General features: G+C 38.3%; 1 protein-coding gene across 4 annotated transcripts in view; it reads left to right on the forward strand.

Annotated features, from left to right (window-relative positions):
• The window catches only part of KIAA0825 (KIAA0825 ortholog), a 249,099-nt gene that overhangs the window by 75,642 nt on the left and 155,728 nt on the right, over nucleotides 1–17,729 (forward strand). For all 4 annotated transcript variants that reach the window (XM_074812971.1, XM_074812970.1, XM_074812969.1 and 1 more), the window contains 4 exons: nucleotides 8,371–8,465; nucleotides 10,240–10,467; nucleotides 11,471–11,736; nucleotides 12,981–13,131. In XM_074812971.1, coding sequence (XP_074669072.1) covers nucleotides 8,371–8,465; nucleotides 10,240–10,467; nucleotides 11,471–11,736; nucleotides 12,981–13,131 — 740 coding nt within the window. The remainder of the gene's footprint in view (nucleotides 1–8,370; nucleotides 8,466–10,239; nucleotides 10,468–11,470; nucleotides 11,737–12,980; nucleotides 13,132–17,729) is intronic.

The following is a 17,729-nucleotide window of genomic DNA, read 5'->3' on the forward strand; positions in this document are numbered from 1 at the left end:
GCCACCTTCTGTACTTATTTAGGAGCCTTCTTACTAGAAATCTTGTTTAATTTAACAGAATCTGGAGTGCAGGTCTGCCCAAAGCAACTTTAAATTAACTCAGGTACCAGTATCAGGTTTACAGTGCAGCACAGGCTGCAGAACCAGCCTAAGAAGCAGAGCAAATTAGCCCAGATTGAACCGCGTGCTGCTGTTGCCAGACAGTTACCCGTACTCTCTCTCACTGGTTTAAAGCTAGGTTGGGTGTATCCCAACTACCCTGCAGTCACTGCAGTGTAGGCATATCTGAAGTACCAGTCCTCTGCAAGTAGTCCTGCTGGTAAATTAAGGGAAGCTGGCCAATTCATAAAAGATAGGCTAATATCCAAGTGAGCTAAAGTTTCCCTAGGCATCACATAGATTGGAACCTTGCACTTGCTTCCTTTTCTTTTTGGTTGCTTTTAGTATTCACGGGAGCCTTTTTATCTATGTAACTCACGCAGAGATGCAACAAAAATAATGTTTTTTCATGTGCTTGTGTCAAGTGTTGCGTTTATGTGTATAGCTGTTTCAATGGCAGTTTTAGTTGATTTTTGTTCAGCATATCCCATAGTACTTCAGTCTTGATATATAGAACATGTGTAAAGTTCCATCAGAAACAAAGTAGTTCTTTGGATGGTTCCTCTTTTTAAATTTTTTTTTTGTCCCAAAGATGGCATCTGAGTTTTATCTAAACCAGACGGTTTCTTGGCCCTCATTTTTCCCTAAACCCAGCGATGACAAAGAGCAATGGCTGCATAAATTGGATGTAAGAAGAACACTTAGGGTTTATCACAGAAGAATCAAAGATTTCATATCTTCTGACAGATTGTTTGTACTCTTAGGGGGTCTTAAGAGGGGTCAAATGGCTTCTAAGAGTTCCTTAGCTAGATGGTTAAGGGATTGTATTAGGGAGGCGTATGTAGTTAAGGGTAAAGAGGCTCCCAGGGTTTGTAAAGCTCATTACACTAGGACTATAGCTGCTTCTTGGGCGGAGAGGTCGAAGGCTTCCACATTGGAAATTTGCAAGGTGGCCACCTGGGCTTCTCTTCATACTTTTTCATTGCATTATCGCTTGGATGTAGTCTCTTCTGCGGATTCTGCTTTTGGTAGGAGGTTGCTTGTGAACCAAAAAAAGAACAGTGAAGAAAAGAAAGACATGTAGTTCACAGTTCTAGCTGGCAACAAGACAAGTTTCTTTGCAGTGTGCACAATGGAATCCTATGAAGACCAATTTAGGCGGTTGAAAATAGATGTTAGAGGGAAGTACTGCCTACCAGTGTTCTCTGATGGTAACCCCATGGCAGACAATAGCACCAAAGGAAACAGTGAACCAGAGTGAACTCTGTAGGGAGATGGATGTAGAGAGTTTTTTTAGGTGATACGGATAGTTCTCTGAGTTCAGTTTGAGAGTTCTGTATCTGGCATCTTCTGGAATACATTCAGAATCCTCATTTTCCCAAATTGTTTTACATAGACTGAAAAAAAATTCTATGAAATCCATTTTCCACTCTAACTTCTTTTTACTATTCTCCATCCAGTTTTTGCCTGATTTTATTTTTTGACTTCCCTTTACCAGGCCTAACTACCGATGAGCACTATGTAAATGCCAAGTTTTGTGCTTTATTTCAGATTATATTTGCATTATCTAAGTACAAATTAAAAGAAGGTATTATAAATACGCATTTTATCTACTACCAGTGTAGTGTTCAAGTTTTCTCTTAAATCAAAATAAAGGAGAAAATAGTGAAAATTTCTCAGACAAATAAATGATGATGTGGGTTTGTTCCATCCCCAAACTTTAGTGTGGCTTCTGGACAAGACTGCTACTCTACCTTTCTGGGGAAAAGTATCTGTATTTTTCTAACATTTATGGAACAGTTATTCTCAGTGTTGCATAACCTCACTTCATTCCGCTATAAGCAGTAGGTTTCAGAAAATTAAAGTAGTAACCACCTCCTGTTTTTTCTTGGCTAGACATTTAACCCTTTCTTCTGCAGGTATCTTGTCATGCCTACTGTGATGAGATAGTCTACTTCTCTATTTATAGTCAGTTGAAATTCCTGAGATGTTCTGACATACCTAGTGCGTGCAGCATCACAGGGGTTGTTCTCTTTGAAGGAATCTGGAACATCCAGCTGCTGTCAAGGGTTAAGCAGGAGATTTTGGTTTAGAATCCTGCCAAATTGCATTCTCTTCCCATCTTTAAGGTAGTTTTCTCTTCTCTCTGGCTTTTCAGAAGCCTCTTGTTGAGACTTTTAAAAAATCAAAAACATCTAACGTACTTTCATCTGTCTCTCACTTTTTTTTTCCCATTCCAGTGAGAAAGGTGAACTTTGGACAGATCACATAATGAGTACCAAGAAAAGCCTTTTCCATCGGAGCTCTTTGAAAACACTGTGGGCAAAGTTGTCAAGCCCTTAGGTTTACAAGCTTTTCCTCAGGGGACTGGGAAGATTTGCAAAGGTCTTTCCTTCACAGCATAAGAGGAAATCTTTTACTCTATATCCATTTCTGGAAAGTGTAATAAAAGGAGGGTAGAATCAAATTTATGAAGTGCATCCTCTTAACAGACTTTGAAATTGTAAAGATTCGGGAAGGGAAGGTGTGCTTTTTGCTTTGGTCTCAAAGCAAGATGTTCAAGTAGCTACTTTGAGAAATACATAGCTTCAGCAGATCAATCCAAAGTGAAGATGGAATTTACAGTAGGAGGGAATTTGATTTCAGATGTACGTTTTCTGTATTTCTGTTATTACAGTTTGTTCGGTATAGTACAACAGATAAAAAGTACATTATTGAAGACAGAAATCAGGAGCTTTTTAATCTACACCTAGTCAAATATTTTTTGTTTCTTTTGCTTATTTATATTTGTGGGAAAGTGGTATTTCCCATTTCTGCAAGATGTATTATTTTCAGTACATTTTCAATAACAGTTCCAGCTGAGCCAGCTGAATCCAACTAGCGAAGCCACTTTGATGGAACTGTTATTACCTCATCCACAGTTAGTGAGCTGTCATACAACAGGGTTCCTTGACGCTTTGCTATTCCATGCTGCATGCAAGATGATGTCACATTGACTATTCTTATGACCCTAAATGCTATGAAAAAAATAGGAAAGCTGTAGAATTCTGTAGAAAAAATAATTTAATAGAACTTCTTATGAGGAAGAAGAAGAATTATGTTAACAATGCAAGAGGTCATCGCTGTCATCATTACAACAGAAAAATACTGAAAGAGAAAGCATTAAGTACGTTGAGGACACAGGGAACATAGGCAAAAAGATTAGCTTTAGAGAAGAGAAATCCCAAACAAATTTTAATGCACGTAAGGAAAGTTGGCTGAAGAGTTTTGATTTTAAGTGAAGCTCTTGATAGAATCTTGTTTTGAATATTAACTATCAAAATGGCTCTATCTGCCTGGCTGGTAAACTGAAGGAAATACACAAAGAATGAGCAGTCTATCAAGTTTGTAGAACATGAGTTTCAAGAAAGATGTAGCAAGGATTTGTGATTAATCAAACCTTCCCTGCTAATCAAGAGTGGTGGAGGTGGAGAATATGATCTGGAAAGGGAGCAAGTATGAAAAACTGAGCAGTTTTCATTCGGCCTCCATCTTCTTTCATGACATTTGCTTCTTTCTGCTCTCTTTCTACAAATTCTCTCCTCTAAGCAGCCGTGTGAGGAGGATTGCATGTATTTCTGTCTATCTGTGCAAATGGAGTTGGAGATTTTAATTTTGGAGGAGTCAAAGAATTTGTGTAGAAAACTATGGCTGCCTAGGTAGGGATGTTTCCTCTGCCCCATTGCCTGCCTTCCCGTCTGCAATGGCAAACCAATTTGGGCTGAGTAGCTTCACTACAGCAGCTGTACCAGTCTCTTGAATAAAGCTGCACTTTTATTTCCCAGGGGAGTTTGCTGATGGGGGCAAGACAGTCAGAAGACAAGTGAAGAAGAAGCAGGACAGGAAGGGGGTAATTTGATACGTGTCTCTGTGGAAACAATGTTTGAGAGGAAGGTTGGGGTAGCATCTGAAGTGCAGAGGCTTTTGGAGGCTGTGGCTGGTGTGCAATGATAATGAAAAGCTTGAAGGGAGCCCTTGCTTGCTCGAGGTTAAATTGAATAAGATTAAGGCCAACTTCACCTAGATGAGATCCGAGAAACGCAAAAATTTGGGAAACCAAAGGAACTCAGTAAAAGATAGGACGCTTGACCTTGGGGCTTCTTTGGGAAGACCAGAAGACGTTTTATATGTGCGTGAGCCTGCGTGCACGTAGATAGATGTATATGAATAGGAAGTGGGGAGATTGAGTGGAATCGGTTCATTTAAAAATGAAGGAACGTTTAAAATAACTGATGCTGGCGGAAGCATCGTTTGGCTCTGGTCCTGCAGACACAAATCTACCATCAGCTAGATACCTGTTTACCTCAGGTGTGAATTCTTAACAAGTAAGGCAGCAATTGCACGAATACAAAAGGATTTTAGGTTAAATGTTAAAGGTTTTCTTTAACGTCTTGATATAAAAAATTGTAAATAGCTGATCTAAGAAGTGACAATAGGAGAATGTGAATATATAGGTACTCAGTTGTACTTATAGTTAGAATCAGATGGTCTATCTATAAAAAAGGAGAATTGCAAGGACAACCAAGGCAAATTTAAGGCAGAAAACACAGAATAGAAAAGAGGGAAAATATCCAGTTGGTTAGGTTTTGGTTTTTCATTCTGGAGTAATTTTTAAGGAAAACTGTAGGAAACTTCATCATAAAATACATTAAAACATACTGAAAAAAAGCAGTAAGTTTATGGTGCTGTCTGTAACATATGTTGAATGATCAGGGAGCTAGATGACCTGGTTAGTCTCCTCTGGTTTTATATTCTACCATTTTATCTTTCATTCTTCCCAGCTCAAATCTGGTTTTCCCAATGTCTTTTGAAAATGCAAACAAAAACAGTGCTTGGGGGGAAAGAACACAAAAACCTTGAAGCTTTAGAATGCTGTGTAGATGTCTGAAAAGCAGATTGTTCGTTTTCAGAAGGTGAATTGTTTAGGGGGAAGATGAAATCCACTCTGAGTAAAGGAAATCCTGTGTATGTGCAAATACATGTGCAAATTTCACAGAAAGATAAAAGTTCTTTAATCCTTGGCCGTGTGTACTATCAGCAGCTTCAGGTGACTGAAGACGCATAAGTTTACACTTATAAGATAATCTTTCACAATGCTTGACAGCACCCAGTCATTTAAAACTTCTTGGTTTTAGTTTCACATGAGCTACATTACATTAGGAATACCTGCACCTTTGTTGTTTACCAGCTTTATGCTAGGAGATGGATTTTAAAAATACCATATCGTTTGGTTTTGTTCTCATATTCCTCTTGAAACACAGACTCACAGAATCACAGAATGGTTGAGGTTGGAGGGACCTTTGGAGGTCATCAGGTCCAACCAGCCCTGCTCAAGCAGGGCCATGTACAGCCAGTTGCCCAGTACCATGTCCAGACAGCTTTTGAGTATCTCCAAGGCTGGAGACTCCCTAGTCTCTCTGGACAACCTGTGCCTGTGCTCGGTCACCCTCACAGTAATAAAAGTGTTTCCTGATGTTCAGAGGGAACCTCCTGTGTTTCTGTCTGTTGCCTCTGGTCCTGCCACTGGGCACCACTGAGAAGAGCCTGGCTCTGTCCTCTGTGCACACTCCCTTCAGGTATTTATATACGTTAATGGGATACCCCCCTGAGCCTTCTCTTCTCCAGGATAAACAGACCTAGAACTCTCAGCCTTTCCTCGTAGGAGAGATCTTCCAGTCCCTTCATCTTCATGGCCCTTTGTTAGACACTGTCTTTTATGTCCATGTTTCTCTTGTTCTGGGGAGCCCAGAACTGGACACAGGACTCCAGGTGTGGCCTCACCAGTGCTGAGCAGAGAGGAAGACTCACCTCCCTTCACCTGCTGGCAGTGCTTTATCTAATGCAGCCCAGGGCACCATCAGCCTTCTTTGCAGCAAGGGCACATCGCTGGCTCATGTTCAACTCTGTCCACCTGCACCCCCAGGTCTTTTTCTGCCAAGCTGCTTTCCAGCTGGGTGGCCCCCAGCATATACTGGTACCTGGGGTTGTTTCTCCTCAGGTGCAGGACTTTGCACTTCCCCTTGTTGAACTTCATGAGGTTTTTGTGTGTCCATTTCTCCAGCCTGCTGGACAGCAGCATGACACTGGTGTATCAGCCACTCCTCCAGTTTGGTGTCAGCTGCAAACCTGCTGAGGGTACAGTCTGCCCCCTCATCCAGACCATTAATGAAGATGTTAAATAGGACTGTACCTAATATTGACCCCTGACGTAGATCACTAGTCGCGGGCCTCCAGCTAGGCTTTGTGCCACTGATCACCACACTCTGGGCCGGGCTGTTCAGCGAGTTTTCAACCCACCTCACTGCTTATCCAGCCCCATACATCGAGAGTTTGTCTACAGTTTCTCCCATAACAGGACCTTATGGGAGACAGTGTCAAAGTCCTTACTGAAGTCCACTAGACAATATCCACTGCTCTCCCCTCATCTACCAGGCTAGTCATTTCTTCATAGACATTTGTCAAGTTAGTCAAGGATGACTTCCCCTTGGTGAAGACATGCTGCTTACTCCTGATGAAATTTTTGTTCATAATGTGCCTGGAAATGGTTTCCCGGGTTACCTGCTCCATCATCTTCCCAGGGATTGAGATGAGGTTGACTGGCCTGTGATTCTCCAAGTCCTCCTTCTTGCCCTTCTTGAAGATAGGAGTGACGTTTGCTTTCCTCCACTCTTTGGACTCTTCTACCAGTTGCCATGATTGACCAAAGACAATCTAGAGTGACCTTGCAATGTCATCTGCCAGCTCCCTCAGCACTTGTGGGTGCATCCCATCAGGGCCCATGGATTTATATATGTCCAGTTTGCTTAAGTATTCCCAGACGTGATCCTCTTCCACCAAGGATACGTCTTCCTTGCTCCAAACTTACTCCCTGATCTCTGGGACCTGGGATTCCTGAAGGCTGGTCTTGCAAGTAGAGACTGAGGCAAAGAAGGCATTCAGTACCTCAGCCTTTTCCATGTCTGTGTAACCAGGTTGCCCATCTTGTTGAGCAGTGGGCCCACATTTTCCCTGGTCTTCCATTTGTCACCTGTGCACTTATAGAAGCCCTTTTCATTGTCTTTGACATCCCTGGCCAGATGTAGTTTCATTTGGGCTTTAGCTGTCCTAACTTTGTCCCTGGATGCTCAGACACTGTTTCTGTGTTCCCTCTGGGTTACCTGTCCTTGCTTCCACCCTTTGTATGTTTCATTTTGTGTTTGAGTTTGACTAGGAGCAACTTGTTCATCCATGCAGGCCTCCTCGCCTTATTTTTCCAACTCTCTTGAGCTTGGAGGAGGTGATCCTTGATTATTAACTAGCTTTCTTGGGCCCAATTTCCATCAAGAAAGAAGTCCCATCCATGGGACTCTTCCAAGCAGATCTTTGAAGAGGCCAAAGTCTGCTCTCCTGAAGTCCAGGGTTGTGAGCTTGCTTTTCACACTCTTCCCTGCCCTCGGTATCCTGAACTCCACCTCATGGTCACTGTAGCCAAGGCTGCCTTTGACCTTCACATGCCCAACAAGCCCCTGCTTTTTGGTGAGTATGAGATCCAGCATAGCACCTCCTCCTCATTTGCTCCTCTATCACTTGGTGGAGGAAGTTATCATCAGTGCATTCCAGGAACCTCCTGGATTGCTTGAAATGCTGATGAAAGTGATACCTACCCCAGATATTGGTTTGTCCTTGTCAAAACTGGGGCAATATTCCCATTACTCCAAGATTTATGAGTGAGCTTTGTACCAGCCCTTCTTAAGGAGCTTCGCTTGTTCTTGTTCCTGTCGCCATTATTTTGCTTATAATAACTGTACTAATTAACTGTCTTTTTATTTTTATCATATTGGCGTTTTCAAATAAGTAAAAACTATAAAAATACATTAGTGTGCAATTCATATAATTTATTGAACAAAGAATAGAAATTAATTTCTACACAGCTGTTGTAACGTTATCTGTTCTCCCTAGGAATAGGTGACTGCACAATCAGTATAAAAATGAATTAATGACAAAAGAAACTATATTTTACACATTATAGGTGCGTTTGTATAAAATATGAATACAATGGGATGTGGATTTCATCATGTTATATAAAAGGAGCTGTGTATAACCTGAATTTGACTTTATCATAACATTAGTATTCCCCTACATCTTGTTGAGGGTTTTTTTATGCTACATATTGATATATCAGAAGGTGTTGCAGGCTGCTGACTTTTCTACAGAATTAATCTTAACTTTGATCCCTTTTATCATACTGTGCAGGAGTTCTGAAGAAAGCTAGTGGGGAGCTTTTAATAGGAGAAACTAGAGCAAATGAAACCAGTGTGCTTCCTGAACAGTTACTTCAGGTAGAAGAGGTGAGTATGAAAAGAGTCTTACACTTTGTAGGGGATTTTCTTTTGTCTGTGGCTCTAGTGTGGTCTGTCACCATGTTCATTATAAACACCTATTGCCTTAGTTTCGTTATTTAACCACTGCAATTAATTTTAGGTGCAAAGTCTCGGTTAAGATCGAATAAAGTCTTAATGGCATTCATGAAGAAGTGTTGTTCTTTGAGATTTAATAACGGAATGGATTTAACATCAGAAGTATAAGATACTTCATAACCAAACAGTAAAAAAATGTTAAAGTGTGATCGCTTTCTTCATTATTAAATATATTCTCAAATACAACAGAATCTTAAAAAAAATCTATCAGGTTCTTAGCATTTCATCATAATGATGCTTCCTATAGGGATAAGTACTCACATGATGTCTGGTTTCTTTGATGCCAACTACTGTGTAGTAAGCACTATGCTTTGTAGAAAGTACGTACAAAATTAAGTTTTAGTCTGGCTTCCATTTACTACTAAACAAATTTTTATTGTTGAGTTTATGGGACCTAAATGCTCTAACAAGTCTGATATTTTGTGGTAGTGGAATTTAATTTCCTAATGGCTCAATTTTAATGCTGAAATGACTTTTCATTTGTCAATGAAAAGCACAAAAATGTGCTTTGAATCAGTTTGTGAGACTCATGTTCCTATATCTTGCAGATTACAAAGAACAATATTTTGAGAAGATTGAGCTTTACTTGACCCAAGATCAAAAAAAATAAAACAAAAAAAGAGGGAGTGCAAGTATGGGTGCCTGGGGGGGTGTCTCTGTGTGCACTGGAGTTGAGTGTTGGGAGTTGGGGAAAGGGAAAGGAAGGAGGAGGCAACTTCTAAACTGGAGTAAGCTGGAAGGGCTTCACTTCGTAGGGCTTCAATGTCTTCCCATTTAGTGTTGTAGCTGCAACTTGTCAGGAATGCTTCTTTTCTTTTCTCCTACTATGCCCTCATGGTGGGGATCTTTACTATACATCTCACGTCATTAACGTATTTCTCTTACAGTGGGGCAATTCTCAGTTGGCCACTTCTGGTAAGGTTTAAGTCTGCTGTGTGTCATATGAGCAAAGCAAAGCAAGATTAGTGGAAAAGTAATGATGTCCTACTGTGTCTTCTTCTCGCAACTGTTACGCTTCAGATAACTTCAGAAGTCTCTGTTTATAGAAAGCAGGGAACCTACTATGTAAACCATAGTAAAAGCCAGCATTAGCTAAAAAGTGGAAATCTCTATTTAAACATTTTAATCTTTGCTAAATCCAGCTCTAGAGAAGTGAAATCCAGTGTGTCTGTGTTAAAACCAGTTTCTCTGACTATTTTCCATTAATATTCATGGTTAGTAGCTTCCAGTTGTGACCTTGCAGTGAAAATTATTACAGGATATCCATTGCTGGATTACTTGCTATACTATTGAAAATGATTATAAGTGTATTTGATTTTGTTAAATAGATTCCATTAAAGATTATAAATAATGTAAAGATGAAGCGTGGCTTTTTAAAAGCAGCCTTGTTTAAACAGGGTTTTTTATAAATCTATTTCTTAAAAATTTGATAACAAATTTAATAGTTATGCATTTCATTTTTGTTGAGTGTATATACTGCTTTTAATATGATTTCAAGGCTAGCAGACTGCATTTTAAGTTATTAAAATGAATTTCAAAAGATGATGGTGTCCTTGTATTTAATTATGGATGTTTGTATAAGTTTCAGACAACAATAACACTCAGTAATGAATTTGGATTGATTTAGTATAAATATGTATTTCAGCCTATTTTACTGAATTTTGGCTGGAGAAATGCGTTTGAAGACCTGTCTGCTTCTGTGGCTCACTGTATAACAATAGCAATCGAGGATTTTTCAACTAAAATTCTTCAACGTGAGCAGAAAGAAGAGTTTTCAGCTGCAGGCTATGCAATGAGTCTTGTAAACAACCAGCAAATGAGGGAGTCCTGCGGAGCAGTCCAACAGGAGGAGCAACCAAAACGAATTGCTAAGGCAGGTATCAAAAGATCTGAAGTTTGAGGGGAGACAGAATGCCAAGGCTGTTTGCCATCTACACTTTGAAGTACTTACAGTACCATTAATATTCTATATCTTATATAAATGGAATTAAGAATAAAGTGAGAGGCATTACATTATGAGGCTGAACACAGCTTTATACAATAGCCCATAGTCTCTACTTGAAAGAATTAACTTTTAAACTTTGCTGGCATTATTTTTTTCATCCAAAAAGTTCTGAAACATTCTGATTAGTATCTGCTCTGTTACCAAGTGGTTCGATGGGAAAATGCTGAAAGCTTTGAAGCATAGCTATAAAGGGATTTCCTGTATTCCTATCCTTAGACATGCCATTTAACTAATCAGCATAACCAATAATATGGCCAAATTAGAGTTCTTTGATTTGGCTGAAAGGTCATTTATGATGATTAATTAAATTGCTTTTCTAAGGGAATATGTGTTTGAAAGTTTTTTTATTTAGTAAGCTTTGCAACTGTTCTAGCAAATTTAGAATGCTGTTAAGGTTTGCTTAAAATAACACACAGGCTTTTGGGAGATAATTTTAGTGAGATCAATATATGAATTTCTAAGAGATGACAAGTTTGTTTTCAAATTCAGTATTAAGAAATGTATTTGTATATTTTTCAAAATACATTAGTTTGGAAAATTATCTTTGTTTACAAGGAATTAACCTTATGCTTTGAACGTACATGTAATGAAATCATAAACAAAATGAAGGAATTACTAGCATAAGACAGTTTTAATATTTTTTCCACAATATATATTATGCAGCTTTAAAGCAAGAAGGAATGAAATAATAATTCACTTACTGTAGATAAATGTTTCTCCCCTGTATAACAGAATGAAATGTTTGTAAAGCCGATTTAATATATTTATGTTTTATGCCAATTTCATTATTCAATAATCTGACCCTAGTGTGTATAAATTAAACAGTGCTGTCAGAATACAAATAACTTGATGCCACGTTTATTTCTCTCAGTTTTGTTCTGACATCATGGAAGAACTTGACACATTGCTTCCATTGGCTCTGGCATGCAGAGATGATTCTCTTCAGGAAATTAGAGCAAACTTTGTAGAGGCCTGCAGCAAAGTGGCAACAGCTGTCCTGGCAAGACTAGAGGAGAAAAGCAAAGACGTTCCCTCCAAGGCTCCCCTGCAAGACTTGTATGCTGTCCTTTCCACAGCGATATATGTCTTTCAGCATTTTACAATGTATAGCAATTTAATGAAAGAAACGAGCAAAAAGTGAGTCCCTTCTACTTATAATGGTTTAATTCAAACATAAATAATATAGGACTTCATTCCATTTTGGTGATACAACATGGTGGTAGTTTTCCAAATTGCATCATATTTTTTAGCACATGCACTGCGTGTACTATTTATGGAAAAACCTGAATCAAAGCTATTGATAATCTAAAGCAGCCATTACAAAACAAATTATTTATGTTTAAGATCTGCATTTGATTCACAGATCAATATTTTTTATTTATTAAGCTTGAGTAAATAGGATTGTCCAGTGAACTGAATGTACTCTGCTCTCATATAAATAGAGGGCTAAGGCGTTAATTTCCTTTTCTGACCTTTGCAACAGCTGAATTTTCATAAAATTTGATTTAGCACATAGCAGTCTTAGAGGACAGTATAAATACACATTTCTGCACTTTTTCCTTACACTGTCTGTGTTCAGAAATGTGAACAAATACATCCAATGTAGTTTTAGAATTTATTTTTCATTGCATGCAGAATAAAAATTAGAGAAGATATGAAGTAGTAGTGTAAAGTCTAAGACAGTGTTTGACCTGGGGGGCAATATAGCTACATTTGCTGTGCTTTTAGGAGATATTGACTTAAGATACTAGGAGTCTCTTTATTGGTCCATGTGTTTCTGACCATATGTAATTTAAAAGCAGAAACTCCTTTTGGGAGGGACACCTGAACTAGTGCAATTTTCAAGGAGTCTATGATTTCTAAGGGATCGTATGCACTGTTGAGCTACTTTTCCTCTGATGTTTTACTCTCTCCTGCATGAAGTGTATCTTTGTGAATGGGAAGTCTGAGCCAAAATACTGCTCAGTAATTCTACTTATGTGTATTATGAAAGAGTTTTAGTACATACCTACCAAAAATAATCTCTGGACTCTGTGTTTATGGGTTTTTTTTGTCACACTCAGTGCTGATGCAATTATGCTTCAACCCAGAATCTCCTAACTGAATGACAAATGTACGTTTGTCTCAGAAAATAGGATGAAGTAATATATTTCTTAGTGACTTGGTTAAATGAGAATTTATAGATGAGCAGATATATTTAAAGAACTTGTGAAACAAAAACCAGATATTTTTCAAAAGTGAATGCTAGGTTCAGACTCCAGGACCGAGAGGAAATGAATGATTGATACCTAATAATCAAAACCATTTGCAGTACTGGGGATTGTTACCTCCTACTGCACAGCCTTTCAATCTTTGCCTCTTTGATCCTTCTCTCTGAACAGACCCCTGTTCCTAGTGCCTGTCCAACAATATCAGGAATTCATCAACGTTCTCCAGTTTCAAGTTACGAACTACTGCGTCAGAGTTTGTGCTACAAGCATTTTACAGGATGCTGAGAGCCACCACTGGGATGACTACAAAGCTTTTTATGAGGTGTGAGGTTAAGTTTACTGTGCCTCCCTTTTACAAAATGTGTTTTACTGGTTGCCAGCTCTCTGACTAATTAGAAGCATAAGATCAACATTATTTTTACATAAAGATTATTGGAATTTACTATTTTGAAATATCTATGATTGCAGGCAAATGTCTCTGTACAAATGATGTAGGAAAACGTAGTCGTTTAAGGATGAGATAAATCATTACCAAGGAGTGTTTGTGTCATTTGCTTAATAAAATATTGTGTGTCAAGTTCAAGACATTTATGCAGAACTCAGTAAAGAAGACACTGTCGTTTTAACTCTTCTTCTTATAGAAAGTGTGACGTATGAAAATGAAAGACAGCTATTTTTATCCTGGAAATTTTAAATCTGATTCTTTGGTTTTTATTTTCAGTGGGTTCCTCTTTTTACCTTTTCTGAGTGAAGGATGTAACAAAGAAAGATGGTCAGTATAGTTACCTTCAGCATTCAACAATATATTTCTAAAATAACTAGTGCTGTTTCACCTGCATTTTGAATGCACGTGCCTGCTCTTAAATTATAATCCTAATGATTCTGTGAAAAAACGCTAAAGATCAAGTGAATTACTAGAGTTTATTGAGGGTTTTTCTTCGTCGCAGTTAAATGCAGACATAGACTGACATATACTGTTTGAAGTTATTTTCACTTAATTTCAGGATGAAGTCAAAGTATTACATGATTTTTATCAATAATAATGGAGATCTGGAGACAAAGTCTTGCCCTTATATCATTTGCTGTGTGAGATAATTAGGCTGGTTTTGTTAAGCATTTTCTAGAATTTTTACATGAGAGAAAACTCTGTGTGATACATGTATTCTGTGGATGTAATATAAAAAGCTGCTGAGTCAGTGACAGAGATCTGTACTGGACAGGTGTTGCAGACCTTAATATGAGGAATCTATCAAAATGCCCATACTTCAAAGACAAGTAAATAAGCATTTTACTTTTGTTTGAATGTGAGCCCAGATGTCCTGGGTTGATAAGAAGATAAGAAATTTAGTGGCTTTTGGCAACTGATAAATCATGATGTGATCTTCACTGTCTGTAGTCCATATGGTGTCATGTCCTGTTTATTAGTGACCCAATAACTACTCACCGTGGAGGAAACCTAGTTGTCAGAAATAGGTGTCTCAAGAAGAAAGGGTATGGATTGGCTAAACCATTTTATCGTCCGATCAGAACTGATATGTGTAGGAAGGGATGAAGAAATCTGGTATCGCAGCTCTGTACACTTGCAGGACTTGAGGTGGGAAGTATGTAATTTTACATCATCACTCTGCTCTTTTTACTGGGCCATGGGCCGTGGTGCAAGCACGGACCACGATCTGCTCCGAGTGCCTTCAGGAGGCACGATGCTGAGCAGTTCCTACTTCCATTGAGCTCTTGTAGGCATCCCAAATGGAAGAGGTTGGCTTAAGACCTTGTTACAGAGGCAACATCCTGCTGGAACTCCTGGCAGTGAGAGGTGGCTCCTGAGGTCTAAGCTCAGCAGGAACTGTGAGGCTCTGCCTCTTAAGTCATGCAGATCCTGCTGAGCTCAGCCAACAAGGGTAACTTGGAGCCAGGCACCAGAAGATCTTGCCTGTCATGAAGAGCAGGCTCTGGTATGAGCTCCTCCTCTCTCAATGGGAACACGTTCCTGGGCTTGTGTGAGTCAGTGGCACACAGGTCAGGCTGTTTTCAGTGGGATCTGCTGCTGTAAACATCATCATCATCTTGCTTCTTTAAGGGGAAGCAGCACTTGGCTCTCTGCTTCTGCTTGTCTCTTGAACCTACTGTAGGTCAGGACCCTCACTGCCCTTTCCCCTTTGTCCCCCAGTTTTGAGTACTACAGGCAGCTATGAAAGATTCCGTCCTCATCTGTAAATCCTGAATGCAATTTCATAAAGGAAAAGAATACATTCCCTTGTCCTCCCACAAAATAAGCAAAATGTTGCCTGTGCTTTGGTTCTGTGTGCATCAGTAGGGGAGAAGGAAGAGGAAGAAACCTTTCTTTCCTCATTCTTGTATCACATGCTTAATTACAAACTAAATGGTGGTCCTGCACTTCAGGGCTGGCATGAAGTTACTCTCTTCTTTTTCCCCAATAATATAGGACATTCAAGTGGTATTAGGAAGAATATGCGATAGCCTTCCTTTCCATTTGACATTAATGACATATTCACTAATAACACTGCTCAACTTGATGTGTAAGTCATCCAGAAAGAAGACAAAACTGCTGAAAGACAAAGGGGAAGGAGAAAGGAGCAGGGGAGAGTGTCTGTCTTTGATTACACTGAGCTGCAGTTTCCGTATCAATTTATGTGTTTGTTTGTACAATGGTAACATCTGAGGAGAACAAGATTGGTAGCAAATGGTTATTACACTCTAGAAAAGAATTTTCTACATTGTAAATATAAGAATAATGTATTTTTAAATATTTTTGGACTTTCATAACCAATTTCAGTACCTGCTCACCCATCCTCCGTGACGTGCACCTAATCCAATAGTGGTGACTGGAATTAAAAGAAAAGCCAGAAGAGCAATTGTGATTAGGGGGTAAACACAGAGAATGAGTGATAATCACCGTGAGATCACAGAAAGTTTTGAATGTCTTTTAGGAAAGATAAGCAGAGATTCTGTGAGATGCAAGTAGCAAATTTGTGGTAATGCAAGATCTGAGCTGAGCTCCAAGAGTGCAGTTCCTGTTCAGCACTGAGTGTAAGCCGCCCGGGTTGAGGATCTCGCCAGTGGAGATCCTGCTCCGAACACCCACCGTGCCGCGGGGCCAGCTCTCCAGATTACGTTTTTGAATGGCACTTTTAGTGTAGCAGACATCTGCTGTAGCTTTGGGAACTTATGTTTTCTAATAGTCAAAGAATAAAGAATTGTCTGTTCAAAGATAATATTGAGTGGCTTATGTAATAAAGCGCAGCTGCTTGTTTCCTGATATATAAGCTAAATAAAAGCTCACATCTGTTTGTATTATATGAAGCCTGCAAAAATAGCAGATGTTTACCAGTAGAATTGTCTAGAAATGGCAACAAATAGAAAAACAGGTTAGAAAAGGGAACGAATCTCATTTAAATCTTCAGTGAAACTGTTGCTTCTACAGTGGAGGCATAATGTCAGCAACTGGGTATTATTCAATTTACTGATTTAAATTAAATAAAGCAGAGAAAATGAAGAGATTTGTTTTTATAGTTACAGAGTTAAAAAGTAAAACTCACCAACATTCACTTACTTAAAAAAGCAAATACCTTATAATAGATAGTCAATTTAGAATTATATTTCTGGTTGTTAAGTCTGCATGGTTTTTGAAAATTTTTTATTTTATTTTTGTAAATTAAAGATATGACCAAAATAAATTAGCTTCCATTAGGCATTCAAACTAATTATTTTTTTAAGTGGTATGTTTATTCTGTAAAAGTTGAAATGTTTTTGGCACGAAAGGGAAATGTTAGTAAAATGTCTGTAAGGTAGGGTTGCGGGTTTATTTCTGGATAGGTTCTGCTGGAATGTACCTCAAGAGTAGTCATGGTAATATATCTCAGAATCCCAGAACTTACAAACTTACAGAAATGTATTAACATTTGACTTATGCACAGTTATGCAGTTATGAGTTATGAAGTAATCTTGTACTTTCTTATGATGATGTTTCAGTATAGCATGCAATAATATTGCGATTTTATTTCATATAAGAAAAATAGGAAATTTTTTTAATATGTCCATTATTTTATTATATCCAATTTTGGTCAGTGTAAGACAATCCTATTTTACCTGTGTGGAAACACTTGTTAAGTATGTGATTGTTCAAAATACCAGAGTGATTGGTTTTGGTTTGCCTGTGGAAATATGCTTAAAACAGTAATAAAATGTCCAAGGTTGTATGAATGAAGAAAATTAGTCATATAATTTTCTTTTGAAACTTACCTGTGTTACATTTTTCTCATCTGAATTAGTGAAACTTGGAAAATGGGACGTTAATGATTTTTTTTTCTAAATTATATTTTAGAGATGCCTACGCCAATCATAAATTTAATGACTAGAGCAATGGTCACAAGTTTGGCACTTCTGTTCTTTGTCATAATTTACCCCTTTTTAATGTTAAATATACTTCAAATATTATGACAGAGAAATACCGCATAATGACAACTTCCAATAATCTGCTAATGTGGTGTGTTTAAAAAGAAGCCGGATTATTTTGGCTTATTATTATTATTAGATAATGCCTGTCAAACTCTTACAGTGTTTTAAAATATCAACAAATTCTTAAAATATTTCTCAACACCATTGGAATGTGAGAAGTGATGATTCAAGTCTTTGTTCTGATACAGCTTCCTCATAATGCTATGTTCTGGGTAGGTATTAGCTGAAAAATTTGAATGTGAGTTGAACTCTTTACTTCTTAGAGATATTATAGATTAACCACTGTGATTCTGACTCATCTGTATTTATCTGTGTCTCACTGGGGTAGTTCTGTATAGACAATGAAATATTAATACCAGTGCTGATTCCTTCCTAGAAAATATTTATTTTCAATGAGTTACCATTCTAAGATGAAAAAAGAAATCGTAGTAAAAAATTCTGGAC

This window comes from Strix aluco, chromosome Z (assembly GCF_031877795.1).
Source record: "Strix aluco isolate bStrAlu1 chromosome Z, bStrAlu1.hap1, whole genome shotgun sequence".
Lineage (NCBI taxonomy): Eukaryota > Metazoa > Chordata > Aves > Strigiformes > Strigidae > Strix > Strix aluco.